Source organism: Impatiens glandulifera, chromosome 2 (assembly GCF_907164915.1).
Source record: "Impatiens glandulifera chromosome 2, dImpGla2.1, whole genome shotgun sequence".
NCBI lineage: Eukaryota > Viridiplantae > Streptophyta > Magnoliopsida > Ericales > Balsaminaceae > Impatiens > Impatiens glandulifera.
In genome coordinates, this window is record NC_061863.1 from 50,165,440 (window position 1) to 50,185,898 (window position 20,459).

A 20,459-nucleotide genomic window follows, 5' to 3' on the forward strand; every position below is an offset into this window, starting at 1 on the left:
GATCTCTCCTTCTTTCTCTGCTCAAAACAACAACGATAGGCACGGCGATGGAAGTTCCAGTTGGCTTCGCGGCGAAGCTATGGAACCTCTTATCTTTTTTACCGTTCTTCATCGCCCTACTTATACTTGGCCTCCTCAAAGGTTACTTAAACACTACTGTTTGATGATGATTTATGTCTATTTGTGACAATTCAATCAGGATGTATGGCCACGATTCTATATTTGTTTATACAGGTATAGTCATAGCTCCAATTGTGGGAGGGATTATTTTTATTGGAAACTCTGCGGTGATAATTGGACTTTGGCCTGCTCATGTTATCTGGACATACTTTTGCATAGCTAGGTATGAATCAACTTTAGTGCTATTAGGTCGTCATAATTTGAAGCTTTTGAATTTAAAAACTTGGGGATGTTCTTCTTGACATTTTTCAGAACGAAGAAGATTGGATTGGTTTTGAAGATTTTGGTTATGTTTCTACTGCCTGTGCCTTTGGCATTGTGGCTCTTTCTTGGGATTATTTGTAGCCTTATTGGTGGATTTGCTTATGGATTCATTGCCCCTCTCTTTGCTACATTTGAGGCTGTTGGTGAGAATGCTGCCCAAAAATGCGTTCGTTGCATCCTTGTAAGTTTTGCCCTTCTGCAACTTTTGCTTATTTATTGGTTTGTTCTTTTTCTAACTGTGAATGCCTCTATAGATTTCAAACTTATCTTGTCAATGAGGCCTTGAATGGAACCATTTGATTCGCATATAGTTGAGTTTGGTCATTGGTGCATTAAGTGTTTGGCTTGAATTGTATGTTATTTGGACCTATTGATGATTTATGGAGCCTCTCTTGGACATCAAACTTCTACAGAAGAATAAAATAGTTTAAATTAATAACATTGCAATGGGTTGAACTCTTGCTTGAGACTGAAAATATCTGCACATTGGAAGTTTCCATGATAATATGATTCTCCCTATGAAATGGCCTGCGTACTTTTGTTAGGATGGATGTTGGCCGACAGTACAAGGAGCTTGCACTTTAGTACGGGATCTCACAGATTTCTGCTTTCACTCTTATTTTTCCTATATGGACGAATTGTGTGAGGAGATTCTTCCTGATGAAATGCCTATGGATATAAAGTTAATGAGACTCCCAGGGTCGATCCTTGTTGCTCTGCTCGGCATGTTAGTGGATGTGCCTCTAATCTCTATTATTGCCGTATGGAAGAGTCCTTACATGCTATTCAGAGGATGGAGGAGGCTATTTGAAGACATGGTTGGAAGAGAAGGACCATTTCTTGAGGCAGTTTGTGTACCATTTGCTGCTCTTTCCATCATTTTATGGCCTTTGGCTGTAATTGGAGCTGTCCTGGGCGCTTTCTTTTCCAGCTTTTTTCTTGGGTTGTATGGTGGAATAGTCGTTCATCAGGTATGATTGTGGAGGTAGAATTTTGGACCTCTCTATGAAATTTTCAGGTAGAGTCTTTTAATGGTGTCTTAATGTCATACCTCAGGAGAACTCTGTTAAGATGGGAATGGCATATATTATCGCTATAATTTCAATTTTTGACGAATATGCCAACGATATGCTGTACCTGAGAGAAGGATCCTGCCTTCCCAGGTAATTTTTTTTTTCTCAGTGCTATGTTGTGCATTTGATTCAACTTAAATGCAGATTATACTTCTTGGTATAATTTTCTTTTTTATCTTGATCATGATCCAGAAAAACATACATTTGTTATGTTTGCCAAAAATCTCTCCTTTGATACAAACAATAATCAGATGATGATGGAGAAAAAAAGTATTACATTGAAATTTGGATCATGATGTAGAAGATAATTGGTATACCAAACTACAACAAAAACCACACTATAGTGTGGATCATCATCTAGAAAACATCTTATACCAAACCAAAAATATAAATCACTTTCATTTTAACTGACAAATTTTCAATGAGCCTTGATTGTGACAAAATATTAGTTTTCAGATATACTCATTTTATAGGAAAAGGTAGTAAATGAAGTATCTGCTGAATGTTTCATATATGATGAATGTTTTCAATGCCCAGGCCCAGATACCATATGAATATGATTCCTCAGAATAATCTAGAGAAGGGGAAGTCCATCGAAAATGAGGGAGAAGGGTGGAGGAATGGCGCAGAAGGCTCTTTTCTCACTAAGCTGGCATCTCAAAGATCGAGAACTTTAAAGTTTGCGATCCAACAGTATAAACCCATACAGGTAAGCAGCATTTTCTGTATAAAGTTCTTTAAAAATTAACGTTGGCATATTTTGGAAGATTTTCATTGTAGAGGATTATGACAGGTGTGGGACTGGCTGTTTAAATCATGTGAGATGAATGGAAAAATTCTTCTCAGGGATGGGCTTATAGATGTCAAAGACATTCAGAAATGCATTTTGAAAGGAGATTGTAGGAAGCTATGTGTCAAGTTGCCTGCTTGGTGCATTTTGCAGTGTCTTCTTGCTTCAGCTAAGTCTGATTCGTCGGGTTTGCTGATCTGTATGTTGTGCTACACTTTGAACACTCTGAAACAATGAATAGATCTAAAATAGGTTAAACTTGTTAATTTGTTCTTTCTTTACTTCCTGTAGCTGATGAAATGGAGCTAACAATGACAAATGCACCAAGAGAGAAAGTTTTTGAATGGTTTATCGAGCCATTATTAATAATGAAGGAGCAAATTAAGGGCCTGAAACTGAATGATGGTGAAGAGACGTGCCTAACAAAACTCATTATGCAGCACAAGAATCAGAGGCCTGAAGACTGGGATGAATCTGAGTTCCCATCAGGTGACAATGTCAGAAGAGCACAGTTGCAAGCCATTCTCAGGAGGTGAGGCTCTCTCCTTTGATGAATATTGACAGCCTGTTTAGAAAATTTCAACTGAAGAGTAGTTAAAAATGAACAGAATGGAAAATGTGGAAAATAAATGTTAGGATTGGAAATATGTATTTGGTACTTGTATATCATTTTACAAATATTTGCATAGGCTGCAGGGAATTGTCGGATCGATGTCTAGGATGCCAACATTCAGAAGGCGGTTCAAGACTCTCTCGAAGATCTTGTTTGTTGAAGCAATGCAAAGTGGTCTGCTGGGGAAGGAAATGGAAGGATCAAGTGTGAAAAGCAAAGGAAGAAATATGTCCACAAGTGGGAACAATGATGAGTTGATAGATGAGGATAGTGGAAAGCATGGTGTTGAGAACAACAACAATGAAGAAATAGTTTGAATCACTGCATAATTGGTGAGAGACTAAACAAACCTATGCAGGTTCGATTTTGGTATTCTTCAGAGACCATTGTTTGTTTGTTTGTTGGTTTGGCTTGGTCTGGTCTGGTCGTGGTTTCGTTCTACTTGTACACTTCCAACTTGAGGTTCGGCTCGACCATGAAAGGCAAAAACTTAGCTGCATGAAGTGTAAGGAAATGGACACTTATTGTTACTTACCATGGTAGGTCAACCTAGTCTTTCTTCCACGATTAATATGATATTTTTTTTCTTTTGTACAATGGAAAAAGTACAGTAATAACACCCTGTATAAATACTTGTTCTTTTGTACAATATAAAAGTACAGTAATAATACTCTGGAGTATATACTTAGTTTCCTTTTTAGTATATTCTTTTCCTTATATATAAATTCATGATTTAAATCATGGTTTATCAATGAGATGGTTGTTGTGTAGATTATTTATATGAGTTGAAATAAAAAAAAAAACAAAAAATTATAGTTATCTTTATATTTGAAAAGTTATAAACATGATTTAGAGATTAATTGTCACAATTTTTTTTTTAATGGAATTGATTTTTTTTTTTATAATTAAAGGAGAACTAGAATGATAACCCATGCTTCTAAATAAAATCGAACCTTAAACTCAAATCGCTTCTAAATGAAATCGATTCTTAAACTCAAAGCGTTTTTAAATGAAATCGAACCCGTGATATTTTTAACTCTTAAGTCGACTTTTATCACTGGGCTACCTTGGTAAAATATGGGACAACTTAACCGGACGCAGAATTTACTGTATTTCAGGGACTCGAATTCAGGAAATTAGGTATCCACCTCTTATTTATTGAGGTGAAACTTAAATGTAATATTTTTGGTTTATTGGTAAATAAACTAAAATTATTAAAATAATTAACTCTAATCTCGATAAAAAGTTAGTGTTATTTATTTTATACTTAATTATATATATAAATAATAATAATATTTAATATTTTTTAAAAATACATTAAGTATGTTTGAAGGAGTGTACATAATTAGGAAAACACAATCTTGTCGGTTTTAGCATGTTCCTGATTTAGTTTACACAAATTTGTGTTATTTAAATTTGATTAATTTAAATAAGATAATGCATTTGATTAAATTTGTAAATAAAAATTTGTAAATGAAAATATAAATAAAAGATGGAGTGGGGAAGAGGAAACTCCATAGTTCAGACTAAGGCATCATAAATCACAGGAGCAGCCATCGACGGGGAACCGAAGGACAATCTAAGAACTGAGAATGAAGGTGGCTCCGAAGCTAATATTCCTTTTCCGCGACGACGATGGATTCGCCTCCACGATCTCCAATGCCCTACAACCGAGCCCTAACTCATCTATTCAAAGATTGTCTCTGCCGCTTGCTCTCTCTCCCCCCATCTTTTCCTGTAAAACTTCACCTTCAAAACCTAATTTCTTCTTCTTGTCTCTCTGCAGTGAAGAGACGTTTGAACTGTCCTTGGAACGTTACGGTATCAAGGATCATAATGCTTCCGGCGATGCCATCCACTTTGTCGACGGAAATGGCCAATATGAGGTCTAGTATTTTCTATTGTTTAACCGTCTTATTGTCTTTGATCATGCTGATTACTGAAATTCATGGACGCTTATATATTATGTGCTAATCATAGCTAGTATCAAATGATCATAGAAACAGTTTTTTGTATACATTATTATGGAATATGAATCTTACTTCCTATTCTGAAATGAGGTGTCCAAATTCCAATTAACAATTAAATTCTGGCTTTATCTGATGAAGAACCAGCTGCTGCTGTTTTGAAATCTATTTAATTAAGCTGAATGATCAGGTTTTGTCCTAAAAGAGGTTCACAGATAAGGCTTATGAATCAGCTAAATGCAAACTTTTCATCAGCTCTGAAGAATTTTCATGATCCAACTGGAAACTGGTGTTTCTGGTTTTCATTCACATTACATATTGTTTATTTAGTAGCGATTACCTTCCAAGCTTAACTAGATTAAATCATCATCTGCCTGTACACAATTGCCTTCGATAGAATTATGAACCCTAATTCTAATTCATTTTGGTAGTGAGGGTAGATTGATTGATTGATAACCCATGCAGAAGACATTATACCCAATAATGAAGATATACTATGATGGATCCCTCTTTGACAAAACAAAACTGAAGATGTCAATCAATATATAAGTATGTCTTGTTCACTAACATCTTAGGAATATTCCTTCATAGTTAGGGCAGTCAAACTATCTCTCTTACAAGCTCCAGGCAGTTCATTCTTTTGACTGTACACTAGAGATCTTGTTGTGTATTGATTGATGGTTTGTCTTGCACAATTTCTGCATAAACTGATTTCTATTTCTTATATAGAAGCCAACATTAAATTTGCATCCATTTAATAATATTATTCCATGACAGTATCTTTATCCTTGAACTAATTCCCATTGAATGTATGCAGAGGAGATTGTTCCTTCTACCCCCCATGTATTCTGTTATTTCACAGTTTTATACTTTCTTTTCGCTATTCAGGTCACTATTTTACTTCTGAAAAAGTATGATCCTCCAGTTCTTGTGTGTGCTCTCAATGAGGTTTTGGCATCAATAAAAGATGAAAAGTCATCAGTCTCTCCCACTATTGTATTGCCAATAGTTGTTCCATCATCAAATCTAAAAGTGGAAAAGAGATCGACTCCAGCCAACCATGTTTCGGTTTATGGTTTGCAAGTGGGTGTAGATACAGAAACAATTCGGGCAGTTATAGGCAAGACTGAGAATCCCCCACCATCATTACAGGTCCATCATGAACATTTGGCATGCTTTCTTCATCTGGTTCGTGCCTTGAAATTTCCATCATGTGTCCTTATTGGGCAGAGTGGTCAAAACATGTCAAGTAACAATTTGAAAGAAGAGATCGAGGTAAATTTTCCCCAAAATAGCTATATTTTTTTTTGTCATGCAACCCCTTAAAATAGCTAAGGGAATGACAATAATACCCATGGAATTTTTCCTTATTATTCAAAAATAGCTTTTGAGTTTTGATCACATTGTCTTAGGTTTCAATGGTCTTTTTGTTATTGAAGGTCTATATGTAGGCATGTGAATGGGCTCGACAGTTTTAACCAAATCTACAAATTGGGTGTATTTGTATATAAAACACACAAAAATCCTGGATCCAGAAACCAGAAACGTATTAGAACAAGATTATGTTTGGAAACTAAAATTGAAAAATATATTGGTTGCTTCTCATCTGGATCTGCTCCCCCAATTTTGTTTCAGATGATATGCCAGATGGGTGAGGTTTTGACAAGCATTTCTCAGCTGTCTTTCCTTAGAGAGAAAGTGACATGGAACCCAACTAAGACATCAAAAGAGACAAAGGAGGCATGGCGTGCATTATATGGGTAAATCCTTAAATTTGTGCTCTTCTGAAGCTTACGATGAGTCGTCACATCCGGTAGGTTATTAAGTCAAAATTCGCTTTCAAATAGGCTTGTTTGCTTCTTTGTTATTAGCACTTCTGATGAGCAATGTGCCAGAAGGAATACTTACTTGTTTTCATTCTGAATTTTGTTCATTGCATCATAAATTTAAGGAAAATGGAGATATCTAATGTTTTCAACCTTATTTAAGCAATTCTCTAAATTATACTAGTATTATTTAAATTTATGGTACCGATAATCAAACTCATTGTATTTTCTGTTACAAGTTAAACTTGGTCCTGTAAGAGACAAATAGTTGTACCATAACATCAGTTGTTCCTATGTCCAATTAATAGTCTACATGACCATGTTCTTGAGAATCTTGACATTATTGTTGGCCATTCTCACCCAAAATTGATCCAAATAATGCTTTATGTGTGTTATATATGTAGTTAAAATTTAATGTATCTGCTGAGAAACTAGATCTCGGATATATATTTAACTAAAGCTGGCAACTGACAGGATGTTACCTCATTTGGTGGAGCCTTATTTTTTTTTTTCTTTGATCTATTTATTTTAGCCTATTGTAACTTATATTCTTTCCCACTAGGTTATTCAATTGACAAAAGTCCTTTTACTAAAAACGTTGGGGGTGATATGACTTTGGAATTTTGATCTTGCTTAACTTTCCAAATTGGAAAAAATGTTATTCCATAGAAAAATTGAAAATTATATATATATATATATATATATATATATATATATATATATATATACCTCCTAGACCTAGAGCTTGTTTGAAATGATTTTTTTAGGATTTTATTAAGTTTTTTAGAAAAAAAATTTGTTACATCAATGTTATTTTAACAAAAAAAATCAAGTATTTCATCAACTAGTTTTGGTTGGAGTTTATTTAAAAAAAATTGATGTGTGATAGATTTTGAGAGTGAGTTATAACTTTATAAGAGTATTAATATATATTATAAAAAAAATTATATAAATGGAAAGTATTTTTAAATTTTGATTAATAAATTGAGTGAGTGGTTTATGAATAAAATGATATTTGATTATATTTTAAGCTATAAAAACATGACAATAGAATAAATATTAAAATAGTTTTATTAAATTTTAAATAAAAACAAACAAACAGAAAAACCTTCAAATAACAAACAAGATGTAAAAAACAATTAAAAAAATTCAAAGATTAGTTTGTCTACAGTAAGTCTTAAAATTACATATCTGTTGGGATGTTTCCCCACAAATGATGTACATGTCACCAAACACAAGCTCTTAAAAGACTGTGTTGGGTCTACTTTTGTGTTGTTTTGCACATGGATTTGAATCCCTAAAATACATAGGACCTTGTTTGATATTGGATCCTTTCTATGGGGGAGTATTACTATATCTTTATTTGATAAAAAATATGTGGGTTTGTTAGTTTTCTGGGTTGAAATGTACATGTATAAAAAAGTTATTTAAGATTATTTTAGGATGAATTATTAAAATGTCTTTTTAAAATGTAATATATTTTTATATTTTAGTTATTAATTAATTTGATGAGTAAATAAACACTTAAAGTTTTTTTTTGAAAAAACCCAAAATATATTATTTTTTTCTAAAAACCCTTAATTCAAACAGTGTGTGACAGTGAAATGCAATAATTTGCAAAAGGCATCACCCTTTTTGGGACATAAACAAACACTGACTGACATGGTAAGCTGACAAAATCACATGAAGAGCTCCTCCTCCTAATAGTGGTTGTTGGAGCTACCTATTATAGAACTAAAGTAACCAAGAAGAAGAAGAACTATAAACAGGTTCATACTTCATTCATACTCAACTATGTATGATGTCCTACTCCTATCATTTATTATAATACATTTTCATAATAATAAACATTATAAATTATATTCGTTTCATATTTTATACAAATATTCTTATTACTCTTTTAGTTGTTTCTTACTAAAATATTTTTTCTCCTTGAAAGAAAATTGAAAATCTTAGGATTCTGAACAACCATTCTTATGCGAAATAATTGAATTCTCATAATTGAAAAGTAGAATGTGTTCTTACGAGAAATAATTGGGAGAGAGAATTACACTGAAAAAATAACAAATTTTTAATGATTGGGAGAGAGAATTACGTGACATAATGCTAAAAAAATAACAAATTTTCTCTCATTTGTGTTTGTTCTTTTTTCAATTAGTGATTTAATGACACGTCATTCATTCCCTATTTTCGCTCTCAAATAAGAAAAGAGAAAAAAATACTCCATTCTTACTTATACTTGATTAGGGGTGGAAAAAATTACCAATATTATAGGTATATCGAAAATACCGTACCGTAATATATCGAAAATATTGATTTTTAAGGTATATATAAAAAAAAAATAAGGTATGGTATCGATACCAAAATTATTGGTATGGTAAAGATATGAGATTTTTTAAAATTTTGGTATATCGAGATATACCAAAATACCGAGATGTTATTTATAAATTAAAATATATATAATACTTATAAAGAAATAAATAAATAAATTTGATATTAATTTAATTATAAAAATATAATTTTTGAATAATATCAAAATATAATTATACTGAAATATTATTTAATATATGTTTTTTTAAGTTAATATATTTTTTAATATCAAATGTATAATACATACCGAAATTTAAATAAAGTAAATGTATGAATTTTTTATATACCGAAATTAAGGTAAAATAAGTATGAATTTTTTTATACCAAAATTTTTAAAAAAATATAAAATAATGATAAAACACTAGTACGACCCACCCAATATCTAGTACCCACCCTATATGATAATCATTTCTTTAGTAATTGACTCAGTTTATTTTTTAAATTGACTAAGATAACCTTCTTTTAAATCATAACATTTTTTTTTAATGAGAACTAAATTTAAAATATTTGATTTACACGTGTAATGGTATAAATAAATAATATTATTTAATAAGTAAACTCAAATATATTTAATAAAAAAAATAAAAAAAAGTGTAATGAATGATGAGATGACATTTCTCAATAATTTGATATGTAAAACAGAAAATGGGTCCCAAATTGAGCTGTGCATTGAAAATGACTCACATTCTCTCTCTAACTTTTCCCGACTCTATCTGCACTTTTTATCGACTTTATTATTTTTCTATTCTCAACCACCCCAAAAAGACCTGCCTTGTAAGCACTGTAAGCACTCACACAAGAAGAAGAAGAAGAAGAGAGATAAAGAAGATTAATCATCCTCCTCAACTCAAATTGCTCCTTCAAATCATCTTCGGAATTCTTCATATCCCACGGTAATCTCTTACTTTTCTTTGTAGAAACAAACAGAATCAATCGATCACTTCCGATTGCTTGCTTTTCATCCATCGCCGCCGCCGCTATATATCTCTTCTTCATATTCCTTTTGTTTGTTTCTTTCTTTTTCGAACAAGAGGATAGATATATAGGAACTGCTTGTTTCCTTAGCAAATTAGAAATTGATCATCAATCATCACTTAGGTTGTAGATCTGTGAATTATTATTATCATGCTACATTCGCAATAGGCGCACGAGCACAGGAAACTGTCAAATTAATAATCATCGAGAGAGCCTACTACTACTACAGTACTACTACTGCTGTTTGAGAAAGGATGGATTACATTTGCGATTACTGTAGGGAGCAAAAATCAGCAGTATATTGTCGATCTGATGCTGCTAGCTTGTGTTTATCATGTGACCGTTCTGTTCATTCTGCAAACGCTCTTTCTCAGCGTCATTTCAGGACGCTTGTCTGCGAGAGATGTAACTCGCAGCCTGCATCCGTTAGACGTATAGAAGAAAGATTATCGCTATGTCAAGATTGCGATTGGGAAGGACATGATGACAATCGCACTCGCAATCGACAACCGGTGAATTGCTACTCCGGTTGTCCTTCCTCGGATGAATTCAGTAGGATCTGGCCTTTTCTTCAAGATATCGCGTTTGATAGTACTAGTTCTGTTTGTGAGAAGGAACTCGGTTCAATGACCATCAACCAAAAGGAGCATGATGCTACTACTTCTTCTTCTTCCGGTTCAAGAACAACATCAATTGCAGACCAACAACAGCTGGGAAAGACTAAATCAACTCCGTCCAAGTTACCTGCTTTATGCGGAATTGGAGAAGAATTCGACGACGATTTTAATATGGATGATGTCAACTTAACTATAAACAACTTTGAGGAACTTTTCAACCTCGACAATCCTCACAATATTTTCCATGAAGGAACTGATTGCTGGTTCGATTTCGATTACAGAACTGCATATCCAGCCGAGGTTAGTTAGTTCTAGTAATAGTAGTAAAATGTTATCAAATGAGCTGCTGGTATTAAAACAGGTTCAATTCCTTTTTTCCTTCTTCATCAGGGCTCATCAATCGGAGCTTGCAGTAATGCAGCATCAGCAGATTCTATACTGAGCTCTAAAACAGAACCGAATCTCTGCTTCGTCAAGCAAGCTCATTCTGGAATTTCGTTTTCTGGTTTCTCAATAGAAAGTAATGGCGGTACTGGAGATCATCTTGACTGTGAAGCTTCTCCTAGGCAGCCTTCTACCACCAGAACCAGCGCAGTTTTACGATACAAAGAAAAGAAAAAAGCTCGCAAGTAAGCCACTCACTCAACTTCAATTCTCAAATAAACTGTTATTCAGCTATATCCAAAATTCAACATTAATTGTGCGGTTTTATGTTGGGCAGATTCGAGAAGAGAGTGAGATATGTCTCGCGCAAAGAAAGGGCCGATGTAAGGAAGCGTGTGAAGGGACGGTTTGTGAAGGCTGGCGATGTTTATGATTACGATCCTTTGGGACCGACAAAAAGCTATTAATAAACCTTGAAACAATCATCATCATTGCCATGTAATGTTTAATTGAAGTGCTTATTTATATAGATATACCAATTTGTAGAACATAAAGAAGAGCCCTCTAAAAGGGTCTTTTGCCAATTTGCCATTGGGATTTTTCCACTTAATTTCTCAATTGGCACTGTACATGCAATATAATAATAATATCATTCAGCTTTGTAATATGAATTCATATATTGTTTTAATTGCTTCCTTTCCTGCATATGATATAAACAAACCTTTTCTTTATCAATTCATTCGATAGGAAATCAAAAAGTTTAAAGAATCTGTATGTGATTGCATAATTGATTGATATTTGATACCCAAAAAAAAAACTCATCGAATTTGCTACATTTGAAGTTCGAATGTGACCTAACAAGAACAAAAACAAACAAACACACTTTTCTTCACTAATCTTCATCGGATGAACCTTCATCCGATCCCATTCTTCCAATATCTTCAGTAACATTTGGATCCTACAATAACATAGTCACTTAATTAATTAACCAATTTCAAACAAATAGAACATCTCATCACAAGAAACTCATAAAAGTTCTTACCGGCATCTTGTTCCAGTTCTTTAGCTTTGAATTTGTCAACATGTAGTTATCTCGCAATGGAGCCCATGCAGGTCCTTCCCCTTCCGATTGAGTCTGCAACATTATACACGGTATGAATTATGGATGTTTTAGCATGTGGGTCGTCGAGTATACAAACAGAGGACCTGGAAAATACCTTTGTTTGAGATGATTTCTTTCCCAGCTCTGAAAAGAATGCTTCTTTCCTCCTTTTTCTTATTACTATTAAGTTAACATAGCATTATAGTCAGTGAAAAAAACAATTAATGTCAATTATAACGACAGGTAAAGGATAAAACAATCATATTGTACCTTTAGCATCTTTAGACCTTGATGGATCCAGACCTTTCTGAGCATGTTGAGCTTTGTTGACCTACATGATATGTGTAAGAAGTAGCAAACAAAGAAAGAAGAAGAAACATATAGCTCAAAGGTACTTACAGCATTGAATAACTTGACCACTGAAAAATCCCAGATTGTATAAATGCAAACAAGTAGGGCTATGTTACAAACAAGTTATAAGAAACTAGAAGAAATACACATTTCTCAAACGAAAACGGAACCAACCTCCTTTTGTGGCAACTCCAATGAGAAACTTATCATGGGCATCTAAGAAATTAGCAGGCTTCACATGACCCCTCTCACCTACCTATGAATTTCGGGGGGAAATCACTTTAAATGCGCAAAAAACAGGCAGCAAATTAGAAAAAGAAAGCAATAGAATGAAATAGAGCACCAGATGTTTCTCTTTCTTTAGAGCTCCTTTGGCCTTTAGCTCAACATCATCTTCAGCAAGCTTCTCAGCCAAGAGCTTCTTGTGTGCTGATAAAACAGGACCCTATATACACAAACAAATACCTTTCAATTTACATGAACCAGTAAACTAATCAAGAACACAACCTACATGAAACCTACCAGTAAATTGTCAGAAACACTCTTCTTCATGATCTTCTTGAAGGCCAATCTGAATGCATTACAACCCTCAGTGAGTTTAGTAATGCCTGGTTGAACTTCCCCATCTTCATCATCAGATGCATCATCTTCTTTTCCAGTCTTAGCCTCCACATCTTCTTCATCTGATGAATTCTCTTCATCATCATCTTCAACATCTTCCTGAAGATTCACATCAATTTCCTTCTCCTCAACATCATCATCAGAGTTGTAATCCCTAACCCTCTTACGAATTAGCTTCTTCATCTTCCTATCAATTTTCACTTTGTTTTCCGGTCCAACAGGAATCACTTTAAGTTTCTTCTTTGTCTTTCCACCTTTCTTTTGTCCCATTCTTCTCTTTCTTTGGTTTTCACCACCCCCATCTATTTCCTGTCCTACTACTACCTCCTCTTCAACCATCTTTAATCAACCCTAGAATCACAAGTCATAAATAAACACTAGCTTATAGATTACAGATTCATAGATAAACACTAGCTTATAAAATCTGAAACAAACCCAGATATAATCTTACCTGTTAGTACTTGAATTTACTCGCCGGAGAAAGGAAGGTCAAGTCGGAGACGGCGCCGCAGTCGAAAGGCCAATATTCCGGCAGCAATATTTCTGAGAAGAGAGAGTGCCAGAAAGAAATCGTTCTTGTATTTAAGATGAAACCTTCTATTGAAGAATTGGACGACTAAGATCTTCCCACGTTCTCCAAATATAAGATCCAACGGCTTTAGGGCTTTTCCTGCCGTGCCCCCATTAGTAACTAGTTTGTTTAAAATCTGATTTGACTCTTAATCTTCTGGGAGATATTTAAATTAGTTCCTCAACTTTAGTTTGTTCAAAGATAATATATCATTCATACTTTGGCTTGTTTTGATACCTGAAATTGGAGATAATTATATTATATTCAATAATATTATTTTATTTAAATCAATATCTAAATAAAATATTTAAAAATAATAAATTTTATTTTTTTCTTGATCCAACTTTGGATATTGACTTTTCAAATTGGGGTTAAGTAATTTTGACATACTTAATTATGGTTTCTAATTAATGTTCATGGTTGAGTTAGGTTAATTTTATGAAGGAATATTGTATTCAAAATTCTGTTTTTTTGGTACTATTTATAGAATAATTATTATTGATGATTGATCACTGTATGATAAATTGATGCATTATGATGAATTATAATAATTAGATTAAGAAGTAATCCTAACATATTTTTGTGATGATTTGGTTAATTATTTAACTAAAGTTCAACCGTATATTTGATGTCACACAATGAGAAATTATAGTAAAAATATAAGGGTGAAACTAATATAGTATGAATACTTTTAGGATTGTCTTTAGAATTTGGGTTGTCATGGTTTACTCGGATCGGGTATTTATAAACTATTTTTTAATGTGTAACGATACTCGAGTTACATATGGTATGAGAACAAAGTGTTATGAAGGTGGATCACTTCTAGAGTCCTAAATCGGAGGAATTTGAGACTACAAATCAAATCGCGACAAAACATCGCGTGACTAAGTCGTGGAAATTGTATCTCACGTTGAAAAATCACATTAAATATAGACTCATTAATAGATACTTTTTGAACTCGGTTGTCACGTTAATTTTAAATGATGGTTTAGATGACGATAATTTAAAAAGATCTGGTTTGTTTTATTTTATAATTTTAATTGATGTGAGTGTGATAACCATATATTTTTTTTTTTCATATATGGATAAAAATAAAAATAGTTTTATTTGTTGATTTGATGTGAGTTATGTTCAAAATAAACATAATTAGGTTTCTTAGGGGGCATAAGTATAAATTGGGAATTATTGAAAAAAGAGGGCCAGGGTTAGTGTTTTATACTCTTCAAAGCCTGTAACCCTAGTTCGTCTTCAGCCCTTCTTCCTCCTCTCTAGGTTTGATTCGTTCTTCCCAAATTCATTAATTTTTATCTTTTAACTATTTAATCAAATCTCCCCCGATCCGACAGAACAACGTACTACGCCATGGGTTCCAAGAGGTCCGACAATCCCAACTTCGGCGATGGCGCCAGTCCAGGGTATCTCACCTTCTCTATTTCGTTCTATCTTCTTTTACGTATATAGACAGAGACTGACTAGATTTGCGTTTGTTGTTGAATCGATTTCGCAGGAAGATTTTCATTGGGGGTCTAGCTAAGGACGCTACCTTGGGTATGTTTTCTATTGCGAATTTTCTCAGACTAGTAAAACTTCTTTCTTTTTTTAATTTTCTCTTCAATTGTTCGATTCAGATCAATTCACAGGCTACTTTGGGAAGTATGGAGAGATAACCGATTCAGTGATAATGAAAGATCGAAACACTCAACGACCCAGGGGGTTTGGGTTCATTACCTATGCCGATCCAGCTGTTGTGGACGTTGTTATTGCTGAAACTCATGTTATTAATGGAAAGCAGGTTGACTATATTGCTCGTATTTCCTCTAATGAGCCAGTTAACCTATTATTGGATGCTAATTCATAGTTAATTCTTGAATTTTTTGAAAATATATAAACAACCAAATTACATCATGTTCTTCATGTCTATTTTCAATACTTCTTGTCCTAGACGATTAAAGCTTTTTAAGTATTTAGGTGTCTTACTGGTTTTCGCTTGAATCATTTCTCTGTGTATTCTTTTATTAGTATTGTTGTTGGAGATGGAGTTCATTATCTCATGATTTTGACAGCTTACTTCATTGACTTTATACTGGGATTTTTTTTAACACTGTTATATCTTTGTAGGTTGAGATTAAAAGGACAATCCCTAAAGGTGCTGCTGAACCTAAAGATATTAAAACCAAGAAGATTTTTGTTGGAGGCCTTCCTCCTTCAGTCACTGAAGGTATGAATTTGATGTGTTTTCTAAATAATTATAATCTATGTTACATTCTCTGATTCTGGGTGATGAGTTCTTGCCATTTTCTCTTCCGGTATTATTGTCTTACAGATGAGTTGATGGATTTCTTCTCAAAACATGGTAAAGTGGTGGAACACGAAATTATAAAGGATCACGTCTCTCAACGTTCCCGAGGGTTCGGATTTGTTGTATTTGACAGCGAAGAAGTTGTTGATAGTGTTCTGTCTGGTGGTAATATGATTGATATGTTTGGGACACAGGTAAGTTCCATCTGTTAGGTCATTAAGAATTTAAGATACAACTGACCTATCAAATATCTATGTGTATCAATAGGATACTAATAGGTTTGTACGTTATAGGACTCCATTACTTAAACGAATAGCTGATGTTTCCGCATAGCGGATTGGGCTTGAGAAGCATAGAAATGCACGGGGGTCTCATTTATTTACATAGCTTCTAGGTTAACTTAATTCTTTACTGTAGGTTGAGATCAAGAAAGCTGAACCAAAGAAACCTTCGAACCCATCTGGTCCTGCATATGGTAGTTTCCCTAAGAATCGTGGACATGATGATAGTTTTGGAGCATATGGAAGCTCTTATGGTGGTTTCAATAATGGTGGTTTTGGCCCTGCACCTTATAGGTCATATGGAGGAGGACTAGGAGGTAGGTACGGTGATTATGGAGGGTATGATGGTGCTGGTGGCAACTTTGGTGGGCGTTATGGTGATTTTGGTGGAAATGATTATATGGGTTATCGAGGGGAGCAATCCCTTGCATATGCTGGTCGATTTGGTTCCTACGGAGGTTTTGGTGGAGGATATGGAGGGAGTGGGAGTGGGATAGGTAGTTATGGCCGTGGAGGTGGTGGTGGTGGAGGGGGAGTTGGAGGTTATGGGGGTTATGGTTCAGGATCTGGTGCTGGCTTTGAATCTGGCCCTGGTTCTGGTTCTGGTTCAGGTTATGGTGGACCTGGGGGTGGTGGTGGTGGTATGTATGGAGGTAGGGCAGGCTATAGTGGAGGTAGTCGTTACCATCCTTATTCAAGATAGAGTTGCTAAGGTTTTTAACCCTAGAAGTTGCAATCAATGCATCCAGGTTTCTACTAGTTTGCAACTTCTCAGGTTCAAAGTTCTCTAGGTTCTTAAAAGCCATTTCATCAAGAAGGAACTGTCTAGAAGATCTGAAGAGCCATTAGTTTCCTTCAGTTGTTTGGATTAGATATGCAGATCTAGATGATCATATCGTCTAGTTGCATTTCTAGCGTATTATTTTCCTGTCTAGTTAGTGTGTATGTTTCTTAAGATTTTGTAGTTAGAACTAGAATTGGCTATTTATATGTACCTTGGTGAATTTTAGACACTATTTGGAGACATTCTCTTCTTCTCTTCTAAATTTAAGTTCCTAGACTTGTTCTTGTTTTCCACCTAAAAATAGTGAAGTGGGTGTGTGCCTTCTTAGGGTTCATTCACTAGTTGAGTTGTTTAATCTTATTTTTGATGTCAAGTTCTTTATCTTTAGATTACATAAAAAAATGTTTTGATTACTTAGTTCTTTATCTGATTCCCATCCCCTATTACTGTGTTTTGTTAGGTTTTAGGATACAATTGGATTGATTAGCTGTTTTTTTCTCGAAATTATGATAGTTTACTTGTGTAAAGATTAGGTTGGCTGTTATGTTGTTTAATTGTCTTTTTGTTCGACAAGCTGTCTTGGAGGAAGTATCATGTGCAAAAGTAAGAGAATCTGCTGTAATATTTTGTCTTAAAGATGTTGTGTATTTCACTTGTCTCATAGACACAGAGTTGTAATTGAGCTTTGTAGAGATACTTGTGTTGTACATTGTTCCAATGATTTATTTTAATAAATTATGATATATTGATCTACCCTACATGAAATGTTGGTTGATTTGGTCATCGATATTGTTTTTATCATCACCCATGTGGCGAAATTCTACTAATTAATCTTCATCTGTGCTTCATCTTCTATGAAGCATCTCTGGTTTTTCTGTATCTTTATATCATGAAAACATATATGTTACCTTTTGACATCCTGTTTTGCTTAGAAACCCAATATGTTCTTTACATTGAACAACTTTTTTGCCCAGATATTTTCTTGTTTATTCCTTCCATTAACGCCCTGGTTCATTTTTTTTCTTCTATAACTTATTCATTAGACTTGGCAAATTTTATGATAAATTTCACCCTCGAAAAAGTGGGTATTTAAATTACCCAAAATATCAATTCGGAACACATAGGTACTTGAACCCGACCCAGTTTGTAGACTCATTTAACTATTTTTAGCTGATTAATATATTTCTACCTTTTTAATATATCTTTTACAAGTTAAACATAATTTAGAATAATTTTAACTTAATTTAAAATAATTTTATGATAAATAAAATAATTAATCCAGTCTTTAAATAATTATATTAATTAAAATAAACTATTTATATCATATACAAATAAATAATAAACTCACCCGAAAGACTAACTATGATGAAAAGAAATAGACATATCTAAAAAACAATGTATCGGATTTGGTTAGGTTTCTGGATTTTTTTCGGGTGCCCGAACCGATCCGTTGAATCCATTCGGGTACTAAACTATCATGCCTACTTGTAACATTATTTTGAATGAAAATCGACAAAGTAAGTATCATCAGGCTCAACTCAAGTATTTCTTTGTCCACATCTTTGAGTTGAGATTTGCACAATAATCAATAATCGATGATATGATAAAATTATTTTGGATTTTCAATTATTTAAATCTGGGACGTTAATTTAAAATAGAATTAATTATATATATATTCTTTAATTTAAAATTGTATTTTTTTATAAATAAAAAAAGAACAGTTTATTCTAAAGTTAGCAAGCAAGTCAGTTTCATACTTTCATATGAAAAATGGGCCTAAATTATTTATTTTTTCTGCATTTCGCGTGTTTTATATATAAGCCGAAATGGACATAAAACAGAGGACATAAACATAATAGAACAAAATCAAAGAAGAAGAAACAATTCATATGTAGAGGAACTGGTTACAGATCCCGTTTTAGAGAGAGAGAGGCGAAACTTCTCAGGATTTCTCTCTTTTTTCAGACCTAGTTTCTCGGAGAAGGTCGACTTCATCTCTAGAAAAGACAGGCGAAAGGCAGAAGCTTACCTAGCTTCATCAAACAACTGCACTCAGAGGTACGTAATTCTTCATTGATTGATATTATTTACAATGAAATTGGATGCATTGGTCTGTCTAGACGTTGTTATTCACAGGGCGACTTATAGGGTTTCGTCTTTATGTGGTCATTATGAATATGAATTCAAGCTAGTCGATTTGAGAATGTATTTCTACTATTATCCTTGAAAATTGATTCACAACATTATCTATTTGTTGTTGTTACAGTCTCCATAGTTGCAATGTCTGGAGTTGGCAGACCTTCTGTATTCATGTTTCATAGATGGATGCACACCTCCTCCTCCTATTATAGTCCTAGTGTAACCTTGAAAAAGAAGATTGCTCAGCTAGAGAAGATCAGGAAAAGGAAAAACCCTAAAAAGGATCAACTATTTGTACAAGTTCCAGATTCCTTAAAATGGCTTGACACTGCAACATGGCCATTGATCATTTCTACTGTTGGAATTGCAGCCTTTGCAAAAATTTTGATGATGGTGAGTGAGATCAACTCTCTTCTGTGTATACGTTTTTAGTAGTTCTATATCTAGTAGCATTTTCAAAAGAAATAGTATGTATGGGGAATCATTGGTTTGCTTGGTTAAGGTGACTGATTATTATGGTTTGCTGACAGTATGATGATTCCAAATCCCAAGAGACGATTGAACGCAAAATAAAGAACGCACCTGAAGGTCAAGGCACAGTTAGGATGTTGAGTCGCGAAGAGTGGGAAGACATAAAAGATTTACCGCCCAGGACTCCATTTGAGTCAAAGTTTGCTCGCACAAATGCAAGAATAAGAACAGAGGAACACTTACGCTTGGTAAATCAATCCCCTCTTTGTTCTTGGAATCATTTGTTTTAGTTTAGTTTGAGTATTTAATGTGATAAATCAAATGTTTATAGGATGATTTGAAGGATTGGACCGTTGATGTACTGACAGATGCGCTCTCGCGGGCTGAAGAGAGTGTAAAAAATAAATCCAAGTCAGTTTAGTATGTTTTGAATGCTTCAAAAGGAGAAGTTACAAACACTAATTGAATGCTTGCTTACTTGGTAATGTGAGCTGCTGTATTTATTTTGTTTTTTAATAGACAGAATTTGATGCATTTATAGAGTGACTATACAAATAAAGCTGTTGCCACAATTACAAGTTCTTTCAGTTCCATATTTTGCAACACACTCTTACAATAAATTGATCTATGTAACATTCTTGTCTTCAGTTTTCAATTTATGTTGTAAATAGAAATAAGTGGATCGAACAAATGATCTAAAGAACTGATAAAGTCAGTAAACAGATCTAAGCTCAAATACAGATAGCCAGAAATTGAAATCAGAGATGGTTGACTACCAATC

General features: G+C 33.8%; 6 protein-coding genes across 6 annotated transcripts; 5 read left to right on the forward strand and 1 right to left on the reverse strand.

Annotated features, from left to right (window-relative positions):
* Positions 1-3,498, forward strand: LOC124926559 (uncharacterized membrane protein At3g27390). The gene is made up of 9 exons (XM_047466808.1): positions 1-141; positions 235-343; positions 433-625; positions 990-1,415; positions 1,501-1,607; positions 2,055-2,226; positions 2,311-2,506; positions 2,599-2,839; positions 2,997-3,498. Exons 1-9 carry the CDS (start codon positions 48-50, stop codon positions 3,235-3,237), a joined length of 1,779 nt encoding a protein of 592 aa, XP_047322764.1. The 5' UTR covers positions 1-47; the 3' UTR covers positions 3,238-3,498.
* A 928-nt stretch (positions 3,499-4,426) lies between these two features.
* LOC124926042 lies at positions 4,427-6,861 on the forward strand. Its single transcript, XM_047466202.1, has 4 exons — positions 4,427-4,619; positions 4,707-4,806; positions 5,776-6,162; positions 6,523-6,861. The coding sequence occupies exons 1-4, from the start codon at positions 4,513-4,515 to the stop codon at positions 6,649-6,651; spliced, it is 723 nt and encodes a 240-aa protein (XP_047322158.1). The 5' UTR covers positions 4,427-4,512; the 3' UTR covers positions 6,652-6,861.
* Positions 6,862-9,827: 2,966 nt separating this feature from the next.
* Positions 9,828-11,730, forward strand: LOC124924842 (zinc finger protein CONSTANS-LIKE 10). Its single transcript, XM_047464831.1, has 3 exons — positions 9,828-10,979; positions 11,037-11,304; positions 11,397-11,730. The coding sequence occupies exons 1-3, from the start codon at positions 10,313-10,315 to the stop codon at positions 11,524-11,526; spliced, it is 1,065 nt and encodes a 354-aa protein (XP_047320787.1). The 5' UTR covers positions 9,828-10,312; the 3' UTR covers positions 11,527-11,730.
* A 94-nt stretch (positions 11,731-11,824) lies between these two features.
* On the reverse strand, positions 11,825-13,691 carry LOC124926470 (RRP15-like protein). The gene is made up of 9 exons (XM_047466701.1): positions 13,585-13,691; positions 13,035-13,484; positions 12,856-12,957; positions 12,687-12,768; positions 12,561-12,580; positions 12,432-12,492; positions 12,277-12,341; positions 12,102-12,194; positions 11,825-12,017 (listed from the first exon to the last, which is right to left on the reverse strand). The coding sequence occupies exons 2-9, from the start codon at positions 13,470-13,472 to the stop codon at positions 11,952-11,954; spliced, it is 927 nt and encodes a 308-aa protein (XP_047322657.1). The 5' UTR covers positions 13,473-13,484; positions 13,585-13,691; the 3' UTR covers positions 11,825-11,951.
* A 1,240-nt stretch (positions 13,692-14,931) lies between these two features.
* On the forward strand, positions 14,932-17,361 carry LOC124925947 (heterogeneous nuclear ribonucleoprotein A3-like). Its single transcript, XM_047466091.1, has 7 exons — positions 14,932-14,976; positions 15,051-15,119; positions 15,212-15,252; positions 15,333-15,496; positions 15,823-15,922; positions 16,028-16,197; positions 16,421-17,361. The coding sequence occupies exons 2-7, from the start codon at positions 15,067-15,069 to the stop codon at positions 16,985-16,987; spliced, it is 1,095 nt and encodes a 364-aa protein (XP_047322047.1). The 5' UTR covers positions 14,932-14,976; positions 15,051-15,066; the 3' UTR covers positions 16,988-17,361.
* Positions 17,362-18,936: 1,575 nt separating this feature from the next.
* On the forward strand, positions 18,937-20,259 carry LOC124926851. The gene is made up of 4 exons (XM_047467160.1): positions 18,937-19,126; positions 19,335-19,600; positions 19,738-19,926; positions 20,010-20,259. Exons 2-4 carry the CDS (start codon positions 19,349-19,351, stop codon positions 20,097-20,099), a joined length of 531 nt encoding a protein of 176 aa, XP_047323116.1. The 5' UTR covers positions 18,937-19,126; positions 19,335-19,348; the 3' UTR covers positions 20,100-20,259.
* The last annotated feature ends 200 nt before the right edge of the window (positions 20,260-20,459 follow it).

What these genes read in the sequence shown, in the direction of transcription:
- LOC124926042 (XM_047466202.1), top strand. Translation starts at nt 4,513, where the DNA reads ATGAAGGTGGCTCCGAAGCTAATATTCCTTTTCCGCGACGACGATGGA. An exon ending in AACTCATCTATTCAAAGATT is followed by an intron (nt 4,620 to 4,706) that starts GTCTCTGCCGCT and finishes GTCTCTCTGCAG; the next exon opens with TGAAGAGACGTTTGAACTGT. An exon ending in ACGGAAATGGCCAATATGAG is followed by an intron (nt 4,807 to 5,775) that starts GTCTAGTATTTT and finishes TTCGCTATTCAG; the next exon opens with GTCACTATTTTACTTCTGAA.
- LOC124926559 (XM_047466808.1), top strand. Translation starts at nt 48, where the DNA reads ATGGAAGTTCCAGTTGGCTTCGCGGCGAAGCTATGGAACCTCTTATCT. An exon ending in ACATACTTTTGCATAGCTAG is followed by an intron (nt 344 to 432) that starts GTATGAATCAAC and finishes GACATTTTTCAG; the next exon opens with AACGAAGAAGATTGGATTGG. An exon ending in AACAGTATAAACCCATACAG is followed by an intron (nt 2,227 to 2,310) that starts GTAAGCAGCATT and finishes GGATTATGACAG; the next exon opens with GTGTGGGACTGGCTGTTTAA.
- LOC124926851 (XM_047467160.1), top strand. Translation starts at nt 19,349, where the DNA reads ATGTCTGGAGTTGGCAGACCTTCTGTATTCATGTTTCATAGATGGATG. An exon ending in TTGCAAAAATTTTGATGATG is followed by an intron (nt 19,601 to 19,737) that starts GTGAGTGAGATC and finishes GTTTGCTGACAG; the next exon opens with TATGATGATTCCAAATCCCA. An exon ending in CAGAGGAACACTTACGCTTG is followed by an intron (nt 19,927 to 20,009) that starts GTAAATCAATCC and finishes AAATGTTTATAG; the next exon opens with GATGATTTGAAGGATTGGAC.
- LOC124924842 (XM_047464831.1), top strand. Translation starts at nt 10,313, where the DNA reads ATGGATTACATTTGCGATTACTGTAGGGAGCAAAAATCAGCAGTATAT. An exon ending in TGCATATCCAGCCGAGGTTA is followed by an intron (nt 10,980 to 11,036) that starts GTTAGTTCTAGT and finishes GTATTAAAACAG; the next exon opens with GTTCAATTCCTTTTTTCCTT. An exon ending in GAAAAGAAAAAAGCTCGCAA is followed by an intron (nt 11,305 to 11,396) that starts GTAAGCCACTCA and finishes TATGTTGGGCAG; the next exon opens with ATTCGAGAAGAGAGTGAGAT.
- LOC124926470 (XM_047466701.1), bottom strand. Translation starts at nt 13,472, where the DNA reads ATGGTTGAAGAGGAGGTAGTAGTAGGACAGGAAATAGATGGGGGTGGT. An exon ending in TGGAGTTGCCACAAAAGGAG is followed by an intron (nt 12,581 to 12,686) that starts GTTGGTTCCGTT and finishes GGGATTTTTCAG; the next exon opens with TGGTCAAGTTATTCAATGCT. An exon ending in TGGTCAAGTTATTCAATGCT is followed by an intron (nt 12,493 to 12,560) that starts GTAAGTACCTTT and finishes CATATCATGTAG; the next exon opens with GTCAACAAAGCTCAACATGC.
- LOC124925947 (XM_047466091.1), top strand. Translation starts at nt 15,067, where the DNA reads ATGGGTTCCAAGAGGTCCGACAATCCCAACTTCGGCGATGGCGCCAGT. An exon ending in AGCTAAGGACGCTACCTTGG is followed by an intron (nt 15,253 to 15,332) that starts GTATGTTTTCTA and finishes TGTTCGATTCAG; the next exon opens with ATCAATTCACAGGCTACTTT. An exon ending in ATGTTATTAATGGAAAGCAG is followed by an intron (nt 15,497 to 15,822) that starts GTTGACTATATT and finishes ATATCTTTGTAG; the next exon opens with GTTGAGATTAAAAGGACAAT.